This window comes from Chinchilla lanigera, unplaced genomic scaffold (genome assembly GCF_000276665.1).
Source record: "Chinchilla lanigera isolate Chin_1 unplaced genomic scaffold, ChiLan1.0 scaffold00022, whole genome shotgun sequence".
Lineage (NCBI taxonomy): Eukaryota > Metazoa > Chordata > Mammalia > Rodentia > Chinchillidae > Chinchilla > Chinchilla lanigera.
The window spans coordinates 26407723-26429917 of NW_004955423.1; the positions used below are offsets into that span (position 1 = coordinate 26407723).

The 22195-nt window shown below is 55.2% G+C and overlaps 1 protein-coding gene across 1 annotated transcript in view; it reads right to left on the bottom strand.

Moving 5' to 3' along the window:
- Nucleotides 1-1052: 1052 nt before the first annotated feature.
- The window catches only part of Pgm1 (phosphoglucomutase 1), a 28753-nt gene continuing 7610 nt past the window's right edge, over nt 1053-22195 (bottom strand). Inside the window, exons 4-11 of the mRNA XM_005385325.2 lie at nt 21178-21303; nt 19290-19480; nt 17963-18117; nt 15572-15687; nt 6553-6688; nt 4938-5121; nt 3644-3778; nt 1053-1527 (exon numbers count right to left, since the gene is read on the bottom strand). Coding sequence (XP_005385382.1) covers nt 1438-1527; nt 3644-3778; nt 4938-5121; nt 6553-6688; nt 15572-15687; nt 17963-18117; nt 19290-19480; nt 21178-21303 — 1133 coding nt within the window. The 3' untranslated portion in view covers nt 1053-1437. The remainder of the gene's footprint in view (nt 1528-3643; nt 3779-4937; nt 5122-6552; nt 6689-15571; nt 15688-17962; nt 18118-19289; nt 19481-21177; nt 21304-22195) is intronic.

Consider the following 22195-nt stretch of genomic DNA (forward strand, 5'->3'; position numbering starts at 1 on the left):
CCTGCCCATTCCGGGGCAGGGAGCGCAGTGTTGAATGCACCATTTAGGCTGTGAGCAGGTGCAGTGCTGATGTGGGCACCACTGTCTTCCCCTGCGGGGAGGGGCTCAGAAGCCACCAGAGAGGATGGGGACGTGGGGCTGGGGCTCGGTCTCAGCACCCACCCTCCTCCAGGGCTGGAAGTCACCTGTGACCTGAGGTGCTCAGGGAACCTGCATCACCGCATGGCCGGGAATGCTGAGCCACAGGTGGGCAGCCCCTGGCCTGGCCACTGTGCTCCTGCTGGTCAGGTGTACTGGCCACACACCATGTGCGGCACAGCCCGGGAACCCCCAGCCACAGCCCGACGCCCACAGCAGGGACCATGCGGGCGCAGAGCCGGCCGGCTCATCCCAGTGACGCTCGGGACGTGGTGCTCACAGACCGAAACACCGGCAAATGGGAGAATCGTGACTCATCCGAGCCCCGTCACCGGGCAGGACCTGAGCTGCCGCCCCTCGGGGGTCCCTCACCTGGAGCTCCCGCCAGCCCAGGGCGCTGGAGCTGTTTCATCCCCGTCTTACAGATGGGTGGGGACCCAAAGGCCTCCTAGCTCTCAGGTGGGTTCACGCTCAGGTCTGTGGGCTCCCAACTCTGCACGCCGAGCTCTCGCTGTGCCTGTGAGTGGGACAGGAGTGCCCCACGATAAACAAGAGGCCAGCGGCTCGGTTCCCGGCCAGAGGCCCATGGCCACCCTTGGCTCCTGCCCTCCACTCTGTCCCGTCGGGGCACGTCGTCCTGCTCAGTGTGCTCTCCCAGTCACCCGTGCTTGCCCCACTGGCCGCCTCAAGGGGAGGTGTGCAGCCGGGAGGACCAGAGCCCAGTGACCCTGCCCCGACTTTGGACTCTGCTTCCCGAGCGGAAGGCCTCGCACTCTCACACACAGACACCTCATGTCCTGGCCAGGACACTGGAACGAGTCCGCTACCCACGGATTCCAAGACAAGAGACAAAGTCCGCTCCCTCCTGAAGTCAAAGCAGCGCCTTGCGTTAAGAAAAAGGAAAAGGAACGAGGCACTGTAGCAGCTCCTGTTTATTACCCCAAACACCTGTGCGAATCATGTTGCCACAAGGCAGAAATCAGAAACAAGTACATCTTGCGCCAAGGAAATCCAAGGGGGGAGGCACCAGACCACGGCACCCTCTGCATCTCGGGTCAGTGGTGGACAGGGCAGTGGGGTCACTCGTGGGCACGTCCGGCTGGCACCCAGCCTCCTGACGCTGCGGTGTGACGGAGCCCACCCAGACCGGAGCTGACGCACGCCTGTCGCTTCCCGGGCAGCCTGAAGGGCAGCGCCTGGCCGATGGGCACCCACAGCTGGACGCGCAGAAGTCAGACCCTAAGGAGCCCGGGGTTTGTGGCCGAGCCCCGCAGGGGCGGCGTGGCTGGGGCCGTGCGCCTAGGTGATGACGGTGGGCGCCGTGCGGCCCGTCCTCTCCTGCAGCTGGGACACCTTCAGCGCAATGGCGACCAGCGGGGCCAGCATGACCTGTGGGGACACAAGAGGACGCTCAGTGCGGCTGGTCGTCGCCACCAGGCTTGATCGCCTCGCTCTGCCTGAGCCCGGCACCTGTGTCCTTCGATTTATTGCTCACGCAGCCCCCAGAGGGGCCACTGGAAGCGCACCTTCCTCCCGGGTCAGGGGGAGCGACTGGCTGCTTAAAGTCTGTTTTTCATCTTGTGCAAACGGCAGGAGCAGAGGGGGGCGTGCAAAGGATGCTCCCCCAGGAGCGTGCTCCACCATGCGCTGGGCTTTTGTCTTGAGGGTGGAGAGAGAAATAAACATGGCTCCCTCGCTTCCTCTTGCTGTCACCCCAAGGCCTCCATGCAGACCCATAGCCTGGCGCTGAGTCCTAGGGAGCCCGGCACACACGAGGGCCAGAGCCCGGCCGCTGGGAAGGTGTGGACACAAAGCGCTCCCGCCTCCCCGCTGGCAATAGAGCCACCCACCGCATACAGGAGTATCAGCTGTCAACCTCATAGATGTGGAGAGCGGACTGACAGCTGGCAGGGGTGGAGTAGGGGGATACGGCGTATTGTTCGAGGGCTATAAAGTTTCAGTTTCACTTTGTTTCTTGCGGTCTTGCTAAGTTTTGGGGTCTGTGTAGCCCAGGCTGGCCTCAGACTCCTGATCCTCCTGCCTCAGCCTCCTGAGTAGCTGGAATTACAGGCACGGTCCACCATGCCTGGCTTCAAGTTTAGTCTTACAAAATGAAAAGTTCTGAACAGCTGTTGAACAGTGTAAATATACATTGTACTACTAAGTGGTACATCTAAAATGAATGAAGTAAATTTTATGAGTTTTTTTGTTCTGTTTTTCACAATTCTAAGAGCTTCTCTTTCTCCAGTGTGTATTAACCTCATGTGCCAGGTCTCCCCAGGGCCCTGTAATTCCACGACGTTACTATCCCGCCATTCTGAAGATGAGGATGCCAAGACTCATGAAAACAAGACGGCCGCCAGAGACGCACAGTTAGAAAGCAGGGGAACAGGACTGGAGGGGAGACCTCCCCACAAACCGAGGCTCAGGCCCGGCCCATCACAGGTTTCTGCATGAATGTTACAGGATTGCAAGTAGGTGTTGGAAGAAAAAAAGACCTTGTGCAAAAATAAGCACGGCGATGCTGTCAACTTTAATTTTTAATAAAAACCTTCTATTGGAGGTATAAAGCCTGGTGTTCTGAGACACACAGGGAACCGACTCCACGGGAGTGCAGCTAATGACTCAGAGCGGCTGACTTTGGCTCGGGTGGGAAGAGCCACCGAAGCTCCACTCAGGAGCTCTCGAGCGTGTGGTGTGGCTAGTGACAGTCACCGCATGGCACCTTGGATCTCAAGGACTCCTGGCACCCACCACGCAGGAAGTCCACGCCTGAGGCTGGCCTCTGCCCCAGCCCTGGCCCCAGCGCACAACCTCCCTTCTCTTTCCACAGCTTCCACACACGAACGACGGACCTCGGGCTGACTGCGCCCGCTGTGCCTCCTCACAATGGCAGGACATCCCTACTTGCTAAGATGCGGTATTTCTCGTGATCTGGCTGTGCTTGTTTCACGTATATATGTATAATCACCTGATCCACGTCTGTGATGGGCACTTAGGTTGTTCCCTATCTCGGCTATGGAAAACAGTGCCACCAGGGACGTGGGCACGGGTGTCTCTCGGGGCTGACGACTCTGCTATCACCCTGACAGGGCTCGGGGACCCCCTGGCAGGTCTGTTTCCCATGAACATGGAGACTCCACCCCTGCCCACAGAGAAGCCATGGTCAGCAGCAGCACGTGATCATGATAGCAGGGCAGCAGGCGGGGCCGACTCGAAGGCCAGGGTCCCTAATCTCCTATTCGAGAACACCCAACTCCAAGCACTCTACTCAGCCTTTCTGCGCCTCCGTTTCCTGTCTGCAGCAGGGAGAACGTGTGCCGGGACCTCTCCCTAATCTGAGAACCAAGGAGCATGCAGTCAATCAAGGGGCTGGGCTGGGGCAGGGTGGTGGGGGCGATGGCGACAACTGTCAGAATCTGTGATGTCCTGAGAGGGGCAGAGGAAGGCAGAGGTGCCCGGCGGACCCTGAGGAAGAAACCTGCCAGGGCAGGCGCAGCGTCACCTGGGGGTCCTGGTTGATCTTGGCGACGTCCTTCTCATAGCTGTCGATGTACAGGCGCACGGTGGCCCCCGCACTCCCGGTGCCGCTCAGCCGGAAGATGACGCGGGAGCCGTCTGCAAAGAGAAGCCGCAGGCCCTGGGGGCGCGGGCAGAGCGTCACTGCTGTGCGCAGGGACGGAGAGGGAGCTGGCAGCTCCCCCGCGCTCGACGCCGACGGGGCATCAGGGCCTGAACACACGGCCACCGGGCCTCACGCGTCTGCTGCGGGCAGTGGGTACAGCTCACCCCGGGACGACGGGAGACCAGGCCTCAGGACGGCTCCGTCCTTGCTCCCCGGGAGCCCAGGCCACCACCCCCGTTTGAAGCTTGTAATGCAAGGAACGCTGCCAGGTGCAGATGGGACCCCCAGCGCAGGACAGTCTCGGGCAGGATGGGGACACTGGGCCGCAGAGGTCCAGCAGACACTTCCTGCTGGTGCCTGGGACATCAAAGGGGCCCACCGGTGCCAGGCTGCCCGCCCCCACTGGCCCTTCCAATTCCCTGAGGAGAGCGAGCCGGCTCTGTGCCGGGGGCAAGGTCAGGTGCCAGGGCTGAGTACTGGTAAACAGCCTGCCGCCCATGGCGTGCAGCCCGCAACCTACAGCGCACAGGGCAGGCGCCTGGTCGCCTCTGCACCAGGGTGGTCCACGTTCCCAGGCATGGTATCCCACGTGCAGCACACCACCGCTGGCCGGTGCTTACACATAGGAACACTTAATGTTTCTAAGTCCAAGGTGGCCATTATTTTTCTTTCCTGACAGAGTTTTACTATGTAGTTCAGGCTGGCCTTAAACTATGTGGTCCAGGCTGGCCTCCAACTCACTATGATCCTCCTGCCTCAGCCTTCTGAGAGCTGGGATTACAGGTATGCACCACCATGCCCGGCTAAGGACTGGCTCATTTAAATTCTTACTTGGAATCTAAACATGTGAAAGACACGTGTGGGACAGTTCCCCTCATGTGGCGTTGCCCCAGGCAGCCGCTGGAGCGGAGGAGCGACACTATCTAAGGCCACCACGCTCACCCTTCTAGATTCCCGGCTCCTTGCACACCCACATGCCACAAGACAACCCAGAAAGACTCCAGGGCGCACAAGAGTGCCGAGGACCCCGAAGGTGGGCACGAGGGCCGCACCAAACCGGGGCTCGAGCCACTCCCCAAGTGGCATTGAGTCCCACAAGCGCCAGCAGAGACAGCTCGGCCAAGGGCCGCAGAGGGGTCGCCCTGGAGAATGCTCCCTGCACGCCTGTTCCCACCTGATTCTTGGAAACGCTCCCGTCCACCGGGTCACTGTACTCAAAGTTGTCTGCTTTCTCCACCGTGTAGACTTTGTCATTGGCCGAGAACTGCTTCCCCACGAAGGAGCGGTCCAGCATCAGCGCCTCCAGGTCCTTCATCATCTTGTTCGCGGCCTCCGCCTCCACCTCCTCATAGTCGTACCTGGAAGAAGTCGCAGAAGTGGCCCCAGCTGAGCGGCGGCAGCCCTGTCAAGTCCCCGCCTAGGGCCGGCCGAGACGCCACCCTCCTTCCGTAGCGGCGGAGCCTCATCCAAGGCCTTGAGGCCAGCCTGGCTGAGCAGGCTGTCGTGGACCACTGTGAAGACCAGCCGTGGAGCTCGGGGCGATGACGTTTCCTCTAGGACTTGTTCTCGACTGCTTTCTTAGCAGGGCAAGGAATCATTAACTATTACTATCGAGGATTATTAACTATGGGATGCATTTTCTAAATTCTCTAAATCCCAGCACTCTGGGAAGCTGCGAGCAGGAGGATCACAAGTTCGAGCCCAGCCTGGAAAACTTAGTGAGACCCTGTCCTAAAATTTTAAAAATTAAATCAAATTAAAAGGGACCAGGGATGAAGCTCAGAGCGAAGGCCCCGGGTTCAATTCCCAGGACTTTAACAACAATGAAAAACTAGTCTAACTCACCCATTTCATAGGAGAAGCAAATAAAGTCCAGAAAAATTATATCCGTGCATTTTTTTCACAGATAAATACTAACATCCTTTTCTGTATTTCTTTTGCATAACTGGATTAATGAGGTCCAAGAAAAAAATTGTTAAATATCCGCACTGACTGGTGGGAGGCAAAGTGGAATTCATGGAAAACATTACTGGTTAAAAAAAAAATCCAATAAACATATGCTGCTAGGGGCAGACCCCAGGGCCTTGGGCAACCTAAGCGCATTCTCTGTCACTGAGCTACACCCCAGGATCCCCTAAAATTTAGGGCTTCTTCAACACAGAAGGACGCGTGGTAAAGAAGGGACACGAAGTGCTGTGACTGCTGTGCTCGCCGTGGAGCCCTCAGTGCGTGACAGAAAGCTGGTACGCTGTAAACATCTGAGGAATCAATGAATGAGGTATTGATAAGTGCATGGCCTTTGGGTACCTATTTTAAAGAGTCAGAAAAGCGGATTTGGGGGAAGCATAGTAGATTATCATTTAAAGAACAATTGTATGCTTTTAGTGCTCCAGAGCAAACAAAACACTCTCAGACTATTTCACTGAACCCCCTCGGCACCGGCTCACTATTCAGATGACAAAAACCGAGCACAGAGAGAGGTCAAACGATCTGTCAGTTTAGTAAGATGCAGACATAAAATTCAAAGCCTTTTCTCTGAATTTGAATCCAGCGCTTTATCACGTCCACCCAACGGGAGTATGTAAACATGCTTCGGAAGCGTTTATTCCCTTGACTCTGTCGGGTAGATCTCTGGTCTTGCTCTTTATGGCTGGCATAAAAGCTGGCTTCGTGTCGACCCTGACTGAATTATGTAGAAGTCCACCAATGAGCAGGGGCTTTGTGGCCCCAGAGACGGGACAGACATCTGTGGGACTCTCTGTCCCCACCCGGGAAGGGCCGGCACCTACCTGGTGAAGAAGTTGCGGCCGTACTTCTGCCAGTGATCCTTGAGGATGTCCTCCACGCTCTGCTTGCGGGCAGCCAGGATGGACAGCCAGGCGAGGACGGCCCACAGCCCGTCCTTCTCCCGGATGTGGTCGGAACCTGTGTGCACAGTGAGCCCCTCTGAGGAGTGTGGCTCCCCCAGGGCTGAGCTCCAGGGCGAGCGCCAGCTGGCAGCAGAGCCCAACACACAACAACCTCTTTCCCGAGCCAGAGAGGCAATGTCAATAAAAATGCCAGGGGACAATGTGCCACAACTGGAGCTATCAGGTACAAATACCGGTGTCAGAAAAAGTGAAATAAATGTTAAACAGCAGAAAAACACAGCCATTATAAATGTTCAGTAACTAAATCAGCCTAGTAGCTTCACAGAGCAAAAGAAACCCTCAGAGAGACTCAAGTACAGGTGCAGAGAAGGAGCCTCACTTCAGGGCTGGGGAGCGGATGCAGGAAGGGTCAGGCAGTGTCTGGATAACCGGCTCAATCACCTGGAAAACTTCAGTTTTCTCACTTACAAAAAACCACGCCAAAGAGAAATTCAAAGGAATTAAAAATTCAGGGGCTGGGAATGTAGCTCAGTGGCACAGCGCCTGCCTGTACAAAAAAAAAAAAAAAAAAATTCCCATACCAAAAAAAAGAAAAAAAGGAATTAAAAATTCAAATGTAAAGATTGCAAGACTTTAAGCACTACATGACATAAAAATATTTCTTATATCTTGGGAGTTATAAATACATGCAAGTTCAGTACTCATAAAGGGAAACAACTGATATATTAACTTAAAATCTCCAAATCTATACACTAATATTACTTTAGATAAAATTAAAAGACCACAGACGTACTTTGAAACCCAGCTCATTCACAATTCTAAGGCAGATGTTAATACACTCATTAAGGAAAATTTTATATGTGTTCATAAGAGAAAAGCAAAACCTCAGTAGGAAAACAGGTCAAAGGTGTGTACAGGTAGGAGTGTGTGCGATGGAAGCGTGTACGGGTAGGAGTGTGTGTGGGAAGGAGTGTGTACAGTAAAATCCATCTGGAAAACAACTTGACAAAAAGTACGAAAGCTTTAAAAATAAGCCTACCGATGGGCCCAGCAACCCCCACACTGGGACTGTTTTCTCTAGCTCACAGCGCTTGGTTAAACAAACTGTGACACGTGTGCATCCTGCTAAGATTTTTACCAAAATTAAGAAATGCCACTTCTGGATGTGCTTCCATGCATGGCCCTTTTCCAAGAGCCTGATAGGGGACAGGACTCAGATTCTCAGCTTTTAAACTTCTTCTAAAACAACACAGAAAGCAGACTGTCTTGAGCCATATTCTGACTTCTGGAGAGGACTCCACAATCCCTCTGTAATCACGCTTGTGTACTGTTTTATCTTGGATTCCACATGTGCCTTCTGGCCCTACTTGACTTCCCGCTGGGTCTTGTTCTTCTTGGGACTGTCAGAGCATCTAGCACCTTGCTGGCCACGTAGCAGGCATGTGGTCTCTTTCCACCGCTTCATCCTTTTAGACCCAGCCCAAATGTCCTCTCGGAGGCAGCGCCAAGCTTGGCCAGGCAGGTGGGAGCTCCTTTCTCTGTGTGCACAAGGCTTCTGGGGCAGCTCCACCTTCCTTAAGCCCCAGTCATCCCTTTCCCCGCCGCACTTCTTAGAGGCCTCCGTTGTTCACCTCTGTAACAGAGTCTGAGCATGGGCATGGCTTGTGGAATACGGCAGGTAACTGTGTGTGCATGAATGAATCAAATCCTCAGCGCACCTACTCCAATGCTGTCTCTGTTTTGATTCATAGGAATATACAATTTTTTCGTTCACAAATTTTTCTCTACAATGTAATACAAGTCTTAGAATTAACAGGCCTTCAAACTGGATCCTGGTATGACTACAGAGAGGAGGGCTATTTTTACTGCTATATGCGACACATTTTGGAAATATTTACTCAATTTTATTATCTATAGATTTTTATTGGCCTTTACTGCTATTTGAAAGAACAAAACGTTAGTTGGTATGTTTTGCCAACAGTTCATCTTGAAGAGTGGAATTCTGGTCACCTCCCCAGCACACTGCAGACTCAAGACCGCAGTGTACAGATTGGTTTTTTTGGTTTTTTGGTTTTTTTCTCCGGTACCGGGAACCGAACTTACGACCTTGCGCTTGCCAGGCAGGCACTTTGCCAGTGAGCTAAATCCCCAGCCCCCGCAGTGTACAGATTGGAATTAGTTGTCTGTGCTCCACTTTAATAGAAAGGGTTGGGCACATAGCGTAGTGCTTGGGTACTGCAGAGCAGACACATGGCCCTGACGTCAATTCCCGTACTGTCCCCAAGCTTTTTCTTTTCTTTTTGCCCAGACTGAAAGCATGGAGGTAATGTTTCCACTCTAAATATAGAACTTGCGGTTTTTTTAATGTGGAAATGAAAATAAAATCCAAAAATCATACCCAATTCAGACCAACTTACTTGAAGACAATTACATCATACACCTAATGTTCAAACTGAAAACACAGTGACTATTTAAATAAAAAAGACTTTTATTACAGTAAAGACACACTGCTAACTGCCTTGCTCCAAACACACTCCTCACCATTCCTGCCAGCTCCTTTGCTTTGCTCCGCTGTGGCTTAGATCTACAATGTCTCCCAAAGGCTTGTGCTCAGAGGTTGGTGATTAGAAGATGGCTGGATTATGGGGACACAGAGCTGAATGCACTGTCAGGAGGCGGGGCTTGATCAAAAGAGGGGGCTCCTGGGGGTGTGACCTAGAAGGGTATATTCCCTTCCTGGCTCCTTCCTTCTCTCTCTGCTTCCTGGTGCCATGGTTTGAGATCTCCTTTGTCAGCCTCTTCCACCATGCTGTTTCTGCCTTGGAGCCTGCTGACCGTGGACTGATACCATGAACCAAAGGAAATCTCTCCCCTCTTTAAGTTGCAGCAACGAGGAAGTGACTAAGACAGAAATGGTACCAGGAGTAGGGTTGTTATTATAGCTATACCAGACCATATGGTTTGGAATCCCTTGGAACTTGTTTGCAGGAGGACTTCAAAAAGGTTCGGAGATGCTGCCTAGAGAAACTACAGATGCTGTAAACTGAGTTTGACAGGAGATTCTGGTCAGAGCTCAGAAGAAGACCAGGATGCTGATACGAATGCAGACAGTAAAGGGCATGCTCAGGAGGCTTCAGTCAGGAATAAGGACTCCACTTGTAGTTGGATATGAGGCCACGCACGTGTGTTATGTTCTGGAAGAAAGTTTGTCTACATTTTGCTCATGTCTTGAAACTTTGCAGGAGGCTAAGATTAAGGGTGATAGACTAATTGGTCTACCCGAGGAAATATCAAGGACACCTAACAGTCAGGCTGTGGCATGGGTACTGCTGGCTGCCTTTAGGCAGATTTACAGTTTTAGCAGATCCCAAAAACAGGGTTGTCTGTTTTGAAAAATTTTGCTGATGGCTGGAAAGCAAGCACCTGTAAACTTAAGGCCAAGTGAGCCTGGTTGCTGAAAAGATTAGTATTAAAAAGAAGCCAAGTACTTTGCATTGGGATAATAGGAAAGGTGCCTTGAGGGCATCTCAGGAATCATCAAGACCCCACCCTTTGCAGGTACACAGGTGGAAACTATAATGCTTTCGCTTGCAAAGCAAGCCCCTGGGCCTCCTGCTCAAGCCACCTAGGGAATTAGTTCTCTGAGATTCATTTCACAGTCCTCAACCATCCAAGCACTCAGAGGCTACTCCAGTCATAGCCAAGGGGGCCCAGCTACTATTACAGCTCATGGCGACTCTTGGCATCACCCACATGCTGCAGGTTTTTCAAGCATGCGAAATGCCAGAGTTGTGGGATCCAGGAGGCTCCTACCCAGATTCCAGAGAAAGCCCTGGAAGGCCAGGCAGCACGCCCCTGAGAGGACAGTGTATTATTTTGTATACCATATTACTTTGGTCTATTGTCTTTTACCCTTTGCTGTCTACTGTCCCAGGGCACTGGGAGACAGGGGAGCTCCCGGCACATGAGGGCTGCAATCATCAGTGGTGCAGGGACAGGGCCACCTATGCCCTTTGGAGGCTGCACCTCACCACTGTTTGGCCCAGGTGCTGGACAGAGAGCCATAGGACTTAACGTTTGCCCTGGCGGGTTTTGGTCTCACTTCAGTCCCCTTCCTTTCCATTCTCCTCTTTCTCCTCCCTTTTAGAATGGGAATATTTACCCTGTGCCTTTATTTGTTGGATGCATTCAACTTTCTTTTTTCATTTTTACATGGACTCACAGCTAAGAGTTTGCCTTGAGTCTTAGAGGAGTCTTTGGCCTTGGATGTTTCCCCAGTACTGAAACTGTTAGGACTTTGGTGACCCTTAGAAATGGACTACATGCAATGGACATGAGTCTCTGGGGGGGGCGGGGGGTAGGATGTTAATTTGTATAAATTGTTCCCAGACAGCCTCATGTCTGTGGATGGTGATCAGAACATGCTCATCAGTGGATCCATCATGAATGAATTCATAACTGAGTGTGCACTTGCAGTGGGGGCGGTGGTGGCTGGAGGTGGTTGCTGAGGTGCGACCTTGCAGAATACCTTCTCCCCAGTTTTCCCTCTCTGCTTCCTGGGTACATGACACGAGCAGCCTTTTGTCCGCCATGCAAGACTGGCCTGGAGCCAGTCAGCCATGAGCTGAAACCGTGAGACCAAAACCCTCTTCCTTTACATTGCTGGTGTTGGGTATTTTGTTATGGTGATGGGAAAGTGACCAGGGCACTGGTATGTTTGCAACACTAATATTTACACTCACTCTGGGGTACTGGTCCACACATATTCATCTATTGTAACCTGATCACCTGGGATCCCCTAGGAAATGCTTCACACTCACAAAGCAGAAAACACGACTTTGAGGCTCTGTTAGCTATAAGCCACTTGAATGTGGACAAGCCACTTCACCCCTCTGAGGCTCTTTTCTGAGTTCTGTCACCGGTAAAATGGGAATAATGCTAAACTATCACACAACCACAAAAACCACTAAAACAAAGCAAGTGGAGATGTTTTGTAAACTGCTAAGTACCACATATACAATACTACTATGAATAAAGAAGAAAGTTAAATTTTTAGGGAAAAGCAGTATGTTTTCCACTGATCTTATGAACCATTCAAAAATAATGTTCTTTGTGCATCTCGAGGAAGAAAACAGAAGCACATAATCGGACACGTCCCTTCCTGGGGCAGCGGGAACAGTTTTTCCTTTCTTACTTTCCTATGGTGAACACACATTAACTCCTGTAACCACATCTTGATTTTCAGGGCAAACACCGTTGGCCAGGTTGGCTCCCCCTAGGTGCGAAGGCAGTGCAGGCTTGGCTGTGGGCTCTGTGTTCCTGTCCCAGCTTGGAGTCCAGGGGCGCCAGGGATCCTGCCCCCTCAGCATCGCCACACACCTGTCCCTCCACTTCAGCAGGATCAGCACCTTGTGATCCCTGCAACCCCAGCTCAGTTGGGGCAGCTCCCAGACCCGAGCAAGAAAAATGCCAAGTCCTGCAGAGTGAGCCAGGAGCTAACAGCTCAAAGATTAGGTTGCAAGCAGCAACGTGGGCCTCTCAGGCACGGCCTGGGCCTCACCTGTCCACAGGGGCTGCCGCGGTCTGTCTGCTGTCTCTTCTCTCCCTCTCTCCCTGTCTCCACACTCCTGAACGTGCATTCCCTCTGCCAGGCACTCGCACCCCACAGGCCCCACTCACCGGCTGACTGTGCCCGGGACTTCCGCAACTCAGCCGTACTCAGGATGCCTTCCTCGCCGCTCTGCTCTCCACACCCTGGACCTGTGCCATAATCCAGCGGCACCAAGACCCCGGACCGTCTTCAGAGGGGGGCCACCCCAGGACGGCCTCTGCTCTCTGCCCTCCATCCCAGCCCCAGCTTGAGGATCCCAGGCTCTGCACCCAGCTCCCTCCTGATGCCCTGGAACAACTTCCCTTCCCACCATGCACCCTGGCAGGAGGGAGCAGGCACCTGCCGGGCAGGAATTATGTCCCAACATAAACATCCCTGCATGCCCAACACCCGGAAACCAGGCCAGCAGGCCCCAAGGGCCGAGAGACGAGCAAGATCTACCCCTTCTTCATAGGCGGGAGACAGAGTGCAGGGATCAGCTTAACCGAACGGGCTGTCATTAGGGCCCAGGCCTCGTTCTACCGGGGCCTCCTGCCCGGCGGAGCTGCAGACTTGGGGTGCTGTGACTGTCCCCTGGGAGCTGAGCCTGCAGGGAAGCGTAGCCCGCAGCCCTGAAGGCCAGAACGGGCAGAGATGCAGACAGAAAATACGGCCCTTGCACCCCAGGCGGAGGGTGGGCGGCCCGGGCACAGAGCTCGCTCGCACTGGAGCATCACCTGCTACACTCTCCAAACTCCTGTCTCCCTGCCCAGACGTCCTACCCCAGGCAGAAAATCACGAAGCCCTCCAAGGAGACGTCTCCAGAGACACTGCATGTCCAGAGCCGGGCCCAGCCTCTTCGACACAGCAAGCTTACGAAGCACTTGAGGAAGGGATGGATGCCAAGGGTACAAACGTGACAGGCTTTTCACAGGAAATCGAAGTGAAAAGATGGTACATTCCCCAAGTCGGCACCCCCAGACGATGCACTGTCGCTTTAAATGGGACAAGCTCTCCATCAGACAGATCGGAACTTGCTCCGCAAGCTCCAGCTGGGCTTCCTCGTTTCTTCCCAAGACCTCCATTTTCCTGAAGAAAGATTGGAGAAGCAGCGATACTCTGTATCACTGAGCACCTTCAGTTTCCCCACGAGCCCACGGCGGACGGAACTGACATCCTGCCCTCTGCTGCTGCAGGCACACACGTGCATCACTGCCCGCAGTCTGGAGGGAGAGCAGCACAGCCCCGTGAGACCCGCCCAGAATGACAGGATCATCCTGCCCGGCTCTGCTCCCCACTTGGGTCTCCGCGTGGAACAGACCCCGCCCACTGCCCGTGTCACGCTGGTGTCTGCCGTGGCCGGCCTCGGTGGGCATGCTAAGCACGGGAGGAGGCTGCTTGTTCTTGTCCACATGAGACCTGTGCGGCTTTGGTAACGTGAGTCACTCGATGCCACCGGCTTGTCCTGGAGGTGCCACTGCCGAGGCTGCTTTGACCTGGCGAGGGGAACGCTGAGCCTCCACACCTCCGGCAGTGAGCTTCCTTTCCTTCCGGGAGCTCATTTCTCCCCACGGAGACCCTGGCTGCCGGAACCTGCGCTCTGGAGAGAGTGCCACTGAGTCCTCCCCTCAAGGGCCCTCCATGGACACAGTGACTGGCCACTGCAGCCTCAGGCGTGACACATCAAGTGACTTTACAGCTCTTTCCTTCCAACAGCAGGGGCCTGTTAGTCCAGGCGGAAGGCGCCAGGGAAGCGTGTGTCCGTCATTTGTCTACTCGGCATTTCCTGAGCACCCATCCCACGCTGGGCTTGCTGGGATATTCCTGGGACACGATGGAGGGTGAGACAGGCAAGAGCCCTGTCCTCGGAGCTTGCAGTCTTGTGGAGTCAGCAGACAACTGGCAAATCATCCGGAGTAATTACAAAATCACAGCCACGGCGAGTTCAACAAAGAGAGCTGTGGCGCCAGAGGACCAGTAAGTGGGGTCTTGGCCCCCACTCTGGAAGTCAGGGAGCCTTCATGAGACGGTCTCTCTGCTTCTACTTGGAGGAATACAGAATTAAAGTACTGGTCCTCAGACTCTAGGGTTCAGACATTTCAAAGCTCATGGACTTACTCATGTTCATGCTGAGAAACTTGTAAAGGAACTGTGGGAAATGCTCCCCAGCCAGGGGTGTGGTGTGGGATATCAACACCTCTACAGGGAAGGAGCAGGGTTCAGTTAAATAGGCTCAGCCACACGTGGTCACAGCACTGGAGGCCCAGGATCATGCGCCTGGGCTGCATAGTTTTAACAACTCTTTTTTAAATTTTGAGACAGGGTCTTGCTGAGTTGCTAAGCTGTCTAGGCTGAGCTTGAATTTGTGATCCTCCTGCTTCAGCCTCCCAGAGTGTGGGGATTCCAGGCATGTGTCACCACACTCACTATGTTTAACAATTTGTTTACCTTTAACAAACTATTTCTCTTAACAATTTCTTTTTCAGCGGGAGAGGGAGAACGTGTACACTGGTCTCTGGATGAAGTCTCTCTTCGGATATAAAAGATACAAAGGGAAGATAAAGCCACGGCAGGCACTAATTATTTGCTGAATGGGTTAATAAACAGCAGACTTACACAAGGAACAGTTTCAAATCTGCCAACTTCATTCAAAGAAATCAGCCCCACAAACATAACATAGAGGAAGGTGTGGAGGAGGCAGATGGTCACATCAGTATCTGGATAGCCCAGAGGCGGAGTTTAAGGTCTGGTTTAACCCAGAGCATGCCCTGTCCCGCCCTGTCTGCAGTTCACACGCACAGCCTTACGCACAAGGAGCTGTATTTAATTTCTTGATCACCCAGCAGCTTAGTTCTATGCTAACAGCTCCTTCCTTTCACCTTGATAAATCAAAACCCATTGCTCTAGAAAACACGGGGCTAGGGAAGAGAAAGATTGAATGCTGTGCTGAAATCTCTCCTTAAATAAAAAACCAAAACCCTGGCTCACACCTCCGTGTTTCTTCTCAGAAAAGAAAACATTTACAAAGGTTTCACTGGCCGCTGAGGAAAGAAAAATATGTTTATCGCTCTGTTTAATCCCCACAGACCGAACGGCCCTTCTGCCAGGGAGGCCCCCCACTTCCTGTCTCCTCGGTGGATGTGATCCTCAGAAAGAAAAACCAGTCCTCCTGGCGAGATGCACTCGCTTCTTTTCGAAGCGTGCACTTCATCAGGGCTGTTATAAATAAACAGTGTTTTGACTCTGGACACAGCAGCCCGTTGCTATTTCGGGGCCATCTCAGCCGTCTCCGCTTTCGCTGGAGGTGGCAGTTGGGGCAAAGGAAATTCAGCCCGGCGCACAACTTACCGGTCCCGAAGCTCTCCTCTCCACACAGGGACAGCTTGCTGGCGTCCATCAAGTTTCCAAAGAACTTCCAGCCCGTCGGGGTCTCATACAAAGAGATCTTTGTAGCATTCGCCACCCTTCAAAGGCATGAAATCAAAGTCACGTCACAGCGGGACCGTGATGGCAAGGAGCGGCTGCTATTGTGATCAGGGCTCCGACTTAGCAGCGCCGGAGGTCCGCAAGATTCTGAGAGTGGTGGGAAGGCAGCGTGCTGTTCTGTGCGGACCCAGAGGGAGGGGAAAACAGAGCAAAGCACGGCTGGGTCGCAGTTTAATAGTTTGGAAGCAGCAGCAGCAGGGAACGTCCAGGACTGCTCTGGGGGCACCGGGAGCCTCCTCCTCTGGCACAGCCTTATCTACAGCCATTCTATACAGACAAAAGAATGGTGTCTTGACACGCAACCGCAGTCTTAAAGCAAGGGTGCGGGAGTCCGCATGTGACAGGGAAGGCGACAGGGCCGGAGGAGACTATGGTGTTACAGGCAGGAAGACAAGAGCGCAGGTTCGACCTCCCAGGGGACAGCGTCTCCGTCCGCACAGCGCCACTCACTCCGGCCAGCAGTGCCCTCGTCCCTGACACGACTTTCCCTGCTCTCCGCAGAGCCTCCCGTTACCTAACACCTCTGTGTGGGGCCCGCGGAGGACGAGGTTCCTTGGTAGAGATGTGCTTGGCCTGTGCAAGACCCAGGGCTCCATCCCCAGCACCAAAACCAAACCCATCATAATAAAAAGGAAAACTTTGACTTTAAAAACAATCCTTTTTCCTTTGTACAGGGAAAATTACCCAAAAGCCCTCACCCACAGCTTGAGTGAGATCTGCTTATTCCTAGCACAGCGACTCAGGTTCGCAGCCTAGCACTGGAGGAAGATCAAACCAAGGACTGCGAAATGACAGCGCAGTAAGCTTTCCTCCGGGCAGCGAGGTGCTCAGGTAGGAGTCCACGTGCTGATTATCAGCTTTTGCAAACGTCCAATTAGGCTGGCAGCAGGCACGTTGGTCAGGGCCCGATGGCTGGCACACGGGGTGGCCACAAACCGGCTCTCGTACTGGGTGCAAGGCCCAGCACCCAGGCCCGGCTCTGAGTCCTGCCCTGACCAGCGCCGGGGCCTCAGACACGATGTTGACTCCTCCAACCTCTCCGAAGCGGAGAACTGCTACGATCACCCGAGGAGGAGCGTGGAGAACTCACCGTCCCATCACCACCGCCCTCAACATCATGCGCCGCTTCCTGCCAGCAGCAACTCCGCAGCGACCCCGCCGGGGACTGCACAGCCCGGGTGGTGGAGGCTCGGCCCACCCACTGTGAGAGCGTCGCCAAGTCAACCCGTCCCTTCATCCTCCGCCGTAAGGTGCGCTCATGCACAGTGCTCGGCTCAGGGGTTGGTGTGAGAATTAAATGACTTACAGTGTGCAAAGAACTGAGGGCCCAGGATGCGGTGATACCCAGTAACGGTTGGTATCAGAACACAGCCTGGACATAGTCTGTCTGCTCGCCTCATCCCTGAACTTTTAAGTTTTCTTCTTCTCTTACTCTCTTTATTCTTTCCCTTTCTTTTTTCTCTCTCTCTCTCTGTTCATTCAGCAAAAACTTCCCGGGCAGACGCCATGTCCTAACAATACTTCCCTGTCCCTCGTGCATCACCTGTTGCTTCTGTACCATCTCGGATGCTCCGGGGCCACCTGCAGTGAGTGGGCTCTAACAAGCAGACACATAGGCCGCTCTGGGCTATCAGCTGCCTGTGGTCACTGGTTTCTACTGCATAAAAACGGGACGGCAGTAATCTTGCTGTTTTACCTACTCGAGCTTTCCACGGAGACGCTGAGTGAATGCACAACCGCGGTGCTGACCGTGCCTGAGCAAACCCAGCCTGTGGCAGCAGCGTCCCCTCGAGCTGCTCCTTCCCCCGCCCATGCCACAGCTAGAGGACGGGGTGCAAAGCAGGCCACCGCTCGCCATCCAGTAGCAAATCACTCATTCAGATGCACACACGCGTGTGTCTCTTATGTGCTGGGCCACCATGGCCACGCAGCCTTAAGGGTGCTGAGCCAAGTCCTCCCTCTGCAGAAGCGCTGGGGGTGCTGAGCCACAGTCCTCTTTGCAGAAGCGCAGGGCCCAGCTGGGTAGCTGTGAGGGCGAGGCTGTGCACACACGGGTGGGGAGGGGGTGGGAGAAAGGTGGGTGTGCGGGTGTTGAGGGGCACCGGTGGTCCTGGACCACCTCCCCACCCTGCTCCAGAAACACGGGCACACTCAGTGCACGAGGAGGCTGTGCTCCCGGGAGGGGACGTGGGCTGGCGCAGGCGTGGGCTGGTGGCAGGACCAGGGGCCGGGGGCCGGGGGTCGGACGCACACCTGTCCAGGGCGCCACTGGTGGGCATGCTGCGTGCGAAGCCGCGGACGCCGGTCTGCTGGAAGTACGGAATGCTGAAGATGTTGGCGGCGATGACAGCCACGGAGTCCGAGGGGTTCACGAAGAAGCCGTGCTTGCCCAGGATCATGTTGCGGTCCTGGGGAGGGAAATTCAGAGGGAGCCCGGTCGTCAGACCACTGCTGCCGCGGGGCTGCCACTCCCAACTCACGGGTCCGCTCGTCCGGCGCTCAGCCCGGGCTTTGTTTCCAGTGGATCTGCAGGGTAGTATGGGCCACGGTGTGCAGTTAGGGCACGGAGCCCCTCTGGGCCAAGCCCTGCTGTCCCTCCAGGGCCAGCTGAGGTCCCGAGCTTTCCCAGAGGACAGGGGACTCGGGAGAGGGCACACACGGGCTGTTCTGCCGGGTTCCCGAGGAACAACGCAGATGTCAAGGACAGGCTCCTGTGTCCCCGTGCCTTCGCTGGGCACCGCACCCAAAATATGCTGCCACCCCCTCCCTGTGGTAGGAGCTGGACACAGCCCGCACCTCTCCAGGAGGGCAGACAGCAAACAGCGCCTGCCACAGCCCCCCGAGCCCCGATCTGTGCACGAGAGGGCGTTTTGGGATGCAGTGACTTCTACATGGGCAAAGAACAACAGCAATAACAGAAATGAATCTTCCACTTTGAACATGTACAGACCCAACTCTCTGCTAGAGACCTGGAAGGGCACAAACCAGACCCGCGCACACCTCTGCCTTGCCTTTACACGGTCACCCCGGTAGTAAAACTACTCACTCCTAAAGATTCCAACTGCACAGAAAGAATGGAACAATTCTTGCAACAGTCTTCATAGGGGTTATAAAGTTATAGTTTTATCCCTCAGCTAATGTGAATGGAGAAATAGGATATATATGTATATGTACGGATTTCTTAATACAGGTTCTCATTATGTACTCCAGCTGGTCTTGAACTCATAGTGACCCTCCTGCCTCAGCCTCCTAAGTGCTGGGATTACAGGTGTGTGCCACCACGACCTTTTCAGAGATTAAACAATCAGCTGCTGTTGGTTGAGGAGAGAAAGCTGCCTTGACTCCGGTGTCCTAGGCTCAGCCAGCCCACGAAGCTGCTTCATTCCTTCGTAACTGGGACCTAACCCCACCACAATTGCAGCCGAACAGCGGGGCGCATCTTGGAGGCTCTGACACCCCCGCCCATAATGCAGTGCAGCCCCCCAGCCGTGGCGCCCCGGGTGCAGGGCCTGCTGGGAGCAGCCCTTGCCCACCCACCTGTAGGTCGGCATGGCCTCCCCCCCCATGCTCCCATACCCACCCCGTCTCCATCAAAGGCGGCCCCGAAATCGTGCTCTCCAGACTTCATGGTCTCCACCAGGTCGGCGGCATAGGTGAGGTTGGGGTCGGGGTGGTGGCCGCCGAAGTCCTCCAGGGGGACACAGTTCACCGCCGAGTTGGCCGGGGCGCCCAGCTCCTCGCAGAGGATCTTCTTCACATAGGGCCCCACGACTGCACAAAGCACGAGAGCTGGGCATGAGGCGTCTGGGGAAGCGTGGCAGCTAGGGGCGGACCTGGTTTCCCGGGTCAGGAAGGACAGCCCGGCCCATGGAGACAGGGCGGGGAGGGAAGCACTCAGGACCCCGCACTCTGGGGACAGAGGTTCGAATCCCAGACCCGCCAGTCCCTGCTGCACCGCTCTGGAAGGGACGGAGTCTCGCACCTCAGTCTCTCCCGGCTGCAGTGAGGGGGTCGGGGACAGCCCCGCAGGGCTGGCAGGGGACCGCATAGTCACCCGGTCTCAGGGCTGGGGAGGACCCGGCAGGTGCCTGGTAAGTGCTATGGCCTGAGCGTGGTCTCCAGGGTGCAGAGGAGAAACGGGGCCGTGGAAGGAGGATGCTGGCCGGGACTCCCCCAGCCGGGGGGCGCTCAGAGCCCCATCTCCCTACCCTGCCAGCCTCGGCACACGCGGGCGTAGCCGTGACAGCAGACAGCGGGGAAACGGTCCCCGAGCACACGGTCTCTACCCCGCTCAGGTCACCGAGGCAGGCACCGAGATGGGCTGCCGCAGAGGAGGGGGCGGCAGAGCGAGTGTCCCCTGGGGCCACGCGCCTGCAGCTCCTGAAGCCACACAAGGAGGCGGCAGCGGCCAGGGCCGTTAGGACACACGGGGCTCCGAGGGACCCGGGAGGCCCAAGAAGGAAGCTACTTCCCGCCGGCCTCTCCTGCGGGGCCCCGTCCTGAGCGGCGTCAGGCTTCTCCTCACCCAGTGACGCCTCCTGGAAGCTGTCACACGCCCACCACAGCCCCTGCCTCCACGGGGAGCGACTGTGACCGGCTTCCCGCCACCCAAAGCGGAGGCGCTGCCCCTCCTTCAAGGAAACCCTCCATGCCCCTGGCAAACGTCTCTCCCACCCGCACAGAGGATGCTGGGATCCCACCCGCGCCTTGCGGCACAGGCGCTGGTCCCGGACCCCACAGGCTCTGAAGAAAGGAAGCCGCCCTCGAGGGTGCGCTGCGGGGCCTGGGGGGCTCGACAGGGAACCGGGCGCGGTCCAGGATGCGGCCTTGGGCATCGCGGGAGGAGCTTCTCTCTCACTGCGCTGGCAGAGAGACGGGCAGCTGGCAGAGCCCGGCTGCACGGGGTCACGTGTGGGCAGGGCATGGATCCCACGTGAGGCTCTGCCCTCGACACTCAGACTAGAAGCGCACATTACTACAACACACGCAGACACACGTGCGCAGCAGCTCTCATGCCCTGCCAGGCAGGAAGCCCAGGTTCTGGCTCCTGGTCACGGCTGCCGGCCCACGTCCCGTCCCAGTGCCCAGAGGACAGAGGGGCTCACCGCCTGTCGTCCTGGACCTCAGGCCCTGCTGGCTCTCGCCCTCTTTTACGGCAAGGAGCACTGGGGGCGGGTGAGCGGGGTGCAGGGCATGGGGGCCCCTGGTGACGCCCTCAGAAACGCCCAGGAAGAACTCGGGGCGTCAGAGGGACAGGAAGCGGCTGCCCGACGGTCACCTGGGACTCCGCAGACACCAGCCCCCGCGAGCTTGCCGGAGGGCGCCTCGGTCACACTCCATCTCTGGTCACTGCCCCGCAGCAGCTGCCACATAACCTCACTGTCATCAGAGGCGGGCGGTGACGGGCCCTGCTGTGCCGCAGGCAGCGTCCTGCCCCAGAGGGCGCCTGAAGAGACGCGCGTCCGTACCTCCGTGCATGGCGTCGATGCGGATCTTCAGCCGGTTCGGGCCAGAGAGCAGCTCTTTAAGCGCATTGAAATCGAAGATGTTCCTCAGCATCGTGGCATAGGCTTCCACCGAGTCCACGATCTCCACTGCAAGGACAGGCAGCGGTAAGGGCCGAGGGGCCCGGCACGGGTAGAGGCGCTGTGCTGCCCGATGGGACAATCACAGGGCCTGAGAGGACAGGACTGTCCAGTGACATCTTAATACCATTTCCTCAGAGGCAAACTCTATTAGTCCCATTTTACAGATGAGGAACCCCAAGGTCTGAAAGGCTGGGGAATCTGCCTGCCCATGAGGCTGTATAAACTCTGCCACCCTGCCAGGTGTAGTGGCACACACCTGCAATCCCAGTACTCAGGAGGCTGAGGCAGGAGGATCACTGTGAGTTTGAGGGCAACCTGGGCTACACAGTGACTTTAAAGGCAGCCTGAACTGCACAGTGAAACTCTGTCTCAAAAAAAAAAAAAGAAAAACATAATGGTAAAAAAGCAGATTTTAAAAAGCGTTTTTAAAAGAAGATAAAGCAGGGTCTCACTACATTGTCTACACTGGCCTTGAACTCATGAGCTCAAGGAGTCTTCCTGTCTCAGTCTCTCAAGTTACTGGGACTACAGGCACAGGCCACCATGTTCAACTCAAAAAAAATGTCTTTAATGAATCACTTTTTACATGTACTGCTCATGGAATGAAATAGACATAAGAACCTAGTACTGTTACTATTCTTGCTATTGGGTTTCCAGGGTTCCACTATTTCTAAGACAGGAAGACTTTGAGGAAGTCTCCATTGATGTTTCCTGAAGCCTAGGAAGTCTTCAAGCTCCCTGAAGTGTCACGTCGTCTTTGTTAGGACACCCTCAGCTCTCAGTGGGCACAACGTCACAGGTGTACCCGCAGAGGCATGGGTACACCTCAGGCAAAGCCAAGACACAGCCCGCCGCCAACCTCCTGTCCTCACTCCATGCGTGGGCACAAGCCACAAGC